General features: G+C 36.4%; 1 protein-coding gene across 1 annotated transcript; it reads left to right on the plus strand.

Annotated features, from left to right (window-relative positions):
- The first annotated feature begins 2807 nt into the window (after positions 1-2807).
- LOC103109892 (olfactory receptor 4S2) lies at positions 2808-3774 on the plus strand. Its single transcript, XM_007519011.2, has one exon. It carries the CDS (start codon positions 2818-2820, stop codon positions 3733-3735), a length of 918 nt encoding a protein of 305 aa, XP_007519073.1. The 5' UTR covers positions 2808-2817; the 3' UTR covers positions 3736-3774.
- Positions 3775-7178: the final 3404 nt, after the last annotated feature.

The raw sequence follows: 7178 nt of genomic DNA on the forward strand, positions 1-7178 counted from the left end.
TACTATAATATAGAGTAGGATAACTACATATCTGAAAATGCCAATACATAAAAATTACAATTATGTATTTAATTATTCTTTTTAAATTTTTTTTTTATTTTCCTTTTGTTGCCCTTGTATTTTGTTGTTGTTATTGTTATTGTTATGTTATTGCTGTTGTTGTTGGATAGGACAGAGAGAAATGGAGAGAGGAGGGGAAGACAGAGAGGGGGAGAGAAAGATAGATACCTGCAGACATGCTTCACTGCCTGTGAAGTGACCTCCTTGCAGATGGGGAGGCTGGAGCTCAAACCGGGATCCTGATGCTGGTCCCTGCGCTTTCAGCCATGTGCGCTTAACCCTCTGTGCCACCACTGGGCTCCCTCTAAGATAAGTCTTGATTCCAAGAGAAAGGATTACTTTAGGGCCTTACAATATAGACAATGGAGACCCAACCATCAGGTTTCTAGATGAGAACCATCTAAGCAACATAGCAGGTAGTTGCCAAAACCGACTGTAATTTGAGCTTCTTGAGCATGCTCATAGTAGAGAAAAGTAACTTTTTGTTTTTAATGCAGAAGTAAAAACTAAAGGAAAAAAGCTTCAGGCCAGGTGGTGGTACAGACAGTAGAGTGAACATTTTACCAGAAGGCAACTTGGGTTCAACCCCCTAACCACCATCTGCAGAGGGGAAGCTTCGCAAGCTGTGGTACAATGCTACAGGCATCTTTCCTTCTCTCTGTCTCTCCCAAGTTATTTCACTATATGAAATGAGAGATAATGGGGGGAGAGGAAGGAGGGAAGAAGGGAGGGAGAGGGAGGATGGAGAAAGAAGTGTGGGTAAGTGAAAATTGAAATATAGTTATCAGTATTTGTTATTTCTATTGCTATCATTGCCATCATTGTGAACTATGTAAGAGAAGTGACACTTCTAATAACTACTCAGATAAATATATTTGAAGAAGCACAGCCTTGAAATGTTATTTTATTATTATTATTATTTACCAGAGCACTGCTCACCTCTGATTTATAGTGCTGCTAGCTATTGAACCTGGATCCTTGGAATCTCAGGCATGAGGGTCTCTTTGCATAACCATCATGTTATCTACCCCTACCCTAAGCTTGAAATTTCAAAAAGCTGTTAAGTGCTGGTTGCAATGACAGCAAAGTAAAACTTGAGATCAGAGTTCAGAATGAGTTGCACCCAAGTATCTGGACTAAGGTAGACAAAATTTATAATGATTCTCCAAATTGCTATACAATCCTCTCCTATCATATACTAAAGAAATCATTTTCAGTGGTTGCTTGTTTCAAAAAATAACTGTAAATCCTTTTAACAAAACCCACTTAAAACACCCCTTATCATACACTCTTTTAAATTACTCTGCTAGAGCATTGGAATTTCCCCAAGGAAGACCTGATTGTCCGAAGTCCCACTATGAAGAAATCACTCAAGTGAATTAAATATTGTTCTTTCTTCTAAATTCATATAAAACATCTTTCCATGGTGAACTTTTCCAGAGATATTTGGTTCAATGCAGGATGGGGGGTTAGTATGCTAGCATGAAAATTGAAACATTAAAAAGATGAGTGGAGGAATGCTGAGAACTGTGGACAGAATTATTCCAAGGGAGAATAATTCCTCAAAAACTGAGTATGATAATAGAGATTCACTGGGTATCATTTCATTCAAATCCATTAGGTCTGACTTTGACTATGGCCCTTGTCTCTCATTACTTTGTCTTCTTCCTGCCTTCTGATTAGTGGTTTATACTTAATCTATGAAGACAAAATTTACTTAATTTATGTTAGAAGTAACTTAGTATGGTAAACAATAGTGGAATTGAATCTCTTTCATTGCATAGAGTAACAGAAGTCCCATGAAGATAGACAATTAATCTAGAGTTACAGCACCATTACATCAACATTAGGTTTATAATCAGATCCTCTTCCTACACCACCTATTGACCATATGACATTGATATAAGGACTCATGAATTCATGTACACAGACATCAGTTAAGAAGAAACCATAGGGGTCAAGCAATATCAATCTTTTGAGTAGTTATGTAATCAGGATGTAAAATACAGGTGTATGCTTTAATGCCTGTGTCTAAATCAGTACAAACATTACTATATATATATATATATATATATATATATTACACAGTTGTATATGAGTGTTATTGAAATATATGTAATTAGTGCTCTAAAATTATTGATGTTAATGTAGTCAAAAATTAAAGAACAGTGAGATAAAAAATCAGAAACATTTTTGTATTAGAAATTACAATAAAAGAACCCTTGTCTTGGAACTCAGGCTTATTGTCTCAGTTTAAACATGCATTCAGTGGGTCTCTATTTGCTCAAATTTAAAATAATAAAAGCAGGTCAATGCCTCTCATGGTATATATATATATATATATATATATATATATATATATATATATATATATCATGCCAATAAATTCAGAAGTTGTTTCAAAGTTAGACTGAGAACTTTATAAATAATAAGAACCAAGTAAAATTTTAAAAACAGATAAAAAAAATCTTGATCACAGGTGACAGGGTAAGATTCTTAGGTGTGTGCTTGAGAATATTCTTTGTTTTTCTGGACTTTGTTTTCTCACATGTAGTATGTGAATTGTTTGTCACATGAATGTAAGATGTATTTGAATCTGATGTGTACACCTCATCTTCCTTGTGTATGAGTAAGTACCCCTTATTCCAGCTTCACTGATTGTTTTGAGTTAGAAATCATTGTTGTTGATCCTATTTATGTTTTCCTTTCAGATTATTTGAATGCCCTTTGGGAGTTTTGGCCTGATAGACTAATCCCATGGAAAACATAAACAATGTAACTGAATTCATATTCTGGGGTCTTTCTCAGAACATAGAAGTGGAAGAGATATGTTTTGTGGTGTTTTCATTCTTCTACACAGTCATTCTTCTGGGAAACCTCCTCATCATCCTGACAGTTTGTGTGGGCAACCTGTACAAGTCTCCCATGTATTTCTTTCTCAATTATTTGTCTTTTGTGGACATCTGTTACTCTTCTGTTACAGCTCCTAAAATGATTGTTGACCTGTTAGCCAAGACTAAAACTATCTCCTATGTGGGGTGCATGTTGCAACTCTTTGGGGTCCACTTCTTTGGCTGCACAGAGATCTTCATCCTTACCGTAATGGCCTATGATCGTTACGTGGCTATCTGTAAACCTTTACACTATATGACCATCATGGATCGGGACAGATGCAACAAAATGCTGCTGGGGACCTGGGTGGGCGGGTTTATACACTCTATCATCCAAGTGGCCCTGGTAGTCCAATTACCCTTTTGTGGACCCAATGAGATTGATCACTACTTTTGTGATGTTCACCCAGTGTTGAAACTTGCCTGTACAGACACCTATGTTGTTGGGGTTGTTGTCACAGCCAATAGTGGTACAATAGCTCTGGGAAGCTTTGTTATCTTGCTGATCTCCTATACTGTCATCCTAGTGTCCCTGAGAAAGCAATCAGCAGAGGGCAGGCGCAAGGCTCTCTCCACATGTGGCTCACATATTGCTGTGGTCATCATCTTTTTTGGCCCCTGTACCTTCATGTATATGCGCCCTGATACGACCTTTTCAGAGGATAAGATGGTGGCTGTATTTTATACCATTATCACTCCCATGTTAAACCCCCTGATATATACATTGAGGAATGCAGAGGTAAAGAATGCAATGAAGAAACTCTGGAACACGAAAGTTTATTGAGGAACTAGTGGCAAATCACTGGAAAAAATAATCAAAACTGAATGGTGTCAAATCTTATTCATAAATGGAAGATGATGATACCAATCTCACAGGTATTTGAGGGCCAGGTATATGAAAGCATAGCAAGTTCAACTTGTGTTTTTTTTATAGCATATCAACATACCACTCATTATCTCTCTTCTATATTTTTTCTCTCTTTTCCACAAGTCTATTCTTTCAAATTACTTTCTATATTTGATATTGAAATATATATTTGTGAGTGAATGTGTGTACACAGTTGTATATGAGCGTTATTGAAATATATATAATTGGTGCTTTAAAATTATTGCTGTTAACATAGTCAAAAATTAAGACCAGTGAGATCTAAAGTCAGAAACATTTTTGTATTATAAATTACAATAAAAAATCCTTGTCTTGGGACCCCTTTAACTCAGGCTTATTGTCTCAGTTTAAACATGTATTCAGTGGGTATCTATTTACTTAAAATTAAAATAATAAAAAGGTCAATGCCTGTCAGACTTGACTGGTCACTAGAATTGTCTTGAGAAACACTGAACAAAAATCAATCTGTATTATAAAATATTCTGTTCCAGTAACAACAAATGCTGGGGAGGTTGTGGGGACAAAGGAACACTCCTACATTTCCTGGTGGGAATATAAATTGGTCCAACCCCTGTGGAGAACAGTCTGAAGAACCTTCAAAGGGCTAAAAATGGACCTTCCTTATGACCCAATAATTCCTCTCCTAGGGATAAATCCTAAGGAGTCAAAGACACCCATCCCAGAAGATATGTGTACATCTATGTTCATAGAAACACAATTCATAATAGCCAAAACCAGGTAACAACCCAGGTGTCCAACAATAGAGGAGTGGCTGAGAAATTTGTGATACACACACACACACACAGACACACACACACACACACACACACACACACACACACACACACACACACACAATGGAATACTACTCAGCTACTAAGCAAAATGAATCCACCTTCTTTGGCCCATCTTAGATGGAGCTAGAAGGAATTATGTTAAGTGAGATGAGTCAGAAAGACAAAGACTAGTATAGAATGATCCCACTCAAACAGAAGATGAGAAAGAAGAACAGAAAGGGAAACATAAAGCAGAATTTGACTTAGTTTTGAGTATTGAACCAAAGTAAAAAAAAAAAATCTCTGGGGAAAGAGTAGTCAAAAAAATTTAAAAGATTCTATCCAATAGGTTGTGGTTAATAAATATACAAATAGCCCTATATTAAACAAGACCTATTAGATCTTTGTATAGTCAGTGGTGCATATAGGAACTTGATTTTGAAACAGTGGGACTAAGCTAGCACTCAGTGATCTTAGAGTATAAGAGACCTAGGTCAATGACGTCAAAAAGTTCCTGGCTTTGTAAGTCTACCTTTATCTGAGTACTAATCCATACAAAGGAGTTAAACTTGAAGTGCATTTATAAAGGTATGAAATAAATACATGGTTTTCGGTTAATTTGTTTCTTACAATATTCTTTTATGTCTTTTGGTTAAAGTCTTGACTATCAAGGGATATTTGTAACATGGAATTTCTTGTATCCCTAAGAAAATAAACACTGTGGAATCCATTACTCTAAGAGACCAAGAAGAACATACAAAGGACTATTTAAATTTCCACGGGTGATTTTACAGACTATTATTTTTCACAAACATTTCTCAGAGTCAATATCAGTAAAAGGTTTCCAGAAAATCTCCTCTTGGTTCTTGGAAAAGAGATAATTAAGATCATGAGGACTCAAATGACCACCAGTTTCCATTTTTATAAGTCTGGTGAACAATACAATTTAATTTCACAGAAGTGTGACCACACACTGGCAGTCAACACTATGGATGTATAGTGCTATTGTGAAAAAATGATAGATATGATTGTGATAAGAGATTTCATTGGTAAAATAAATAAGTAAATAAATAGATGTGATTTTTTTTTGCCCAGGTAAATAAAATTGTTTATTTCACAGTGGAAAAGAGTAAAAACAGATATTTCTGTATCTTTTAATCTGTGGTTATAATTATGTCCCTGATAAAGAACACAATAATTTGAACATGTTTTCATGAACATAGAAAAGAGAATAAAACACTTAGCACATATCAGTCTCCAGCATTTTATCATTTACTGATTTCTTATCAGCTGAATGTGAATGCCTCCTTTTGATAGTATTCTCATATGTTCCATTCGAAAAGAAAAAAAAAATTTTGTTTTGTTTTTGTTTATAGGAGTGCAATAAAACTTTATTTATTTATTTTATCTCCAGAGTTATCTGTAGGGGGCTAAGTGTAGGTGCTATGAATCCACTGCTCCTGGCAGACGGTTTTTTTTTCTCCATTTTTTTTTGGATAGGACAGAGAAAGATTGGATAGAAGGGGATGACAGAAAGACTGATGCCTGCAGACCTGTTCACCCCTTATGAAGCATTTCCCCTGCAGGTGGAGGCAGCTCGAACCTGGGTCCTTATGCTTAACCAGGTGCACCACTGCCAGGCCCATACAGTAAAATTTTATAATTTTTTTTCTACATAAGATTGCAAAAGAATAGAGTATACATATTTAGTGTAAAATATATATCAGCAGTTAAGTGCTCTAAGTGTCAAGTGAGAAAAAATATGCTAAACTCCCCTAACTTCAACAATACAAATATATACAGAGCACACATTTTCAATTTCAGTGAAGATAATGATAAAATTGTTTTATAAATAAGAGCAATAAAACCTCAATGCAGTATATCTGAAACCACCTTATGGTCTAGAATGGAACCCAGTCAAGCTCAATACAGATTGATGAAGAACTAAGGAGATAGCATCATGATTATGCAAAACAGCTTTGTACTGTGCCTGAGGCTCTGACTTCCTAAGTTGGGTCTGGTCCCCAGCACTACCATAAGCCAAAGCTAAGCAGTACTCTTGCTCTGCTTTCTCTTTATACCTTTCTGTTTGTATCTCACACCCCTTAAAGTAAAACATAAAAAAAAAACCTCAGGAATTGTTGGTTATTACACCAGGCCCCCTGCATTGCTTAAAGCTGTGGTCTATTTACATAATCATTGTTTTGTCTGAGACCTGCCCTGCCTGCAGGGCATTAGTTTAATCCCCACTGGTTAGAACCTTCAGCAGTAGCTGCTACCTTCTCTCTTTTTCTGCTCCACCTTCTCTCCTAGTCATTTCCTCTCCCCCACCACCTGCCACTTCCATCTCAGAATGTATAAAGGCAGATTCTTTTCTGATCAAAAAAGCATTCCATTGTGTTCCCCCTCAGCCACAAGAGTTCCTAGTTCCTCTCCCACATTGCTGAGTAAGCAGCATCCTAGGTTGGCTCAGCAGAGTTCTCTCCAACCCAGAGAGCACGTGCCCAGGAAGAAACACCCTCAGGCTAGCTCAGCATCGAGTATCCATCTTTTTAGTTGGATACT

The sequence above is a fragment of the Erinaceus europaeus genome, chromosome 17 (assembly GCF_950295315.1).
Source record: "Erinaceus europaeus chromosome 17, mEriEur2.1, whole genome shotgun sequence".
In the NCBI taxonomy this organism is placed as follows: Eukaryota; Metazoa; Chordata; class Mammalia; order Eulipotyphla; family Erinaceidae; genus Erinaceus; species Erinaceus europaeus.

Bases quoted from the DNA above. Each gene is read 5' to 3' on its own strand.
- LOC103109892 (XM_007519011.2), top strand. From the start codon at position 2,818: ATGGAAAACATAAACAATGTAACTGAATTCATATTCTGGGGTCTTTCT.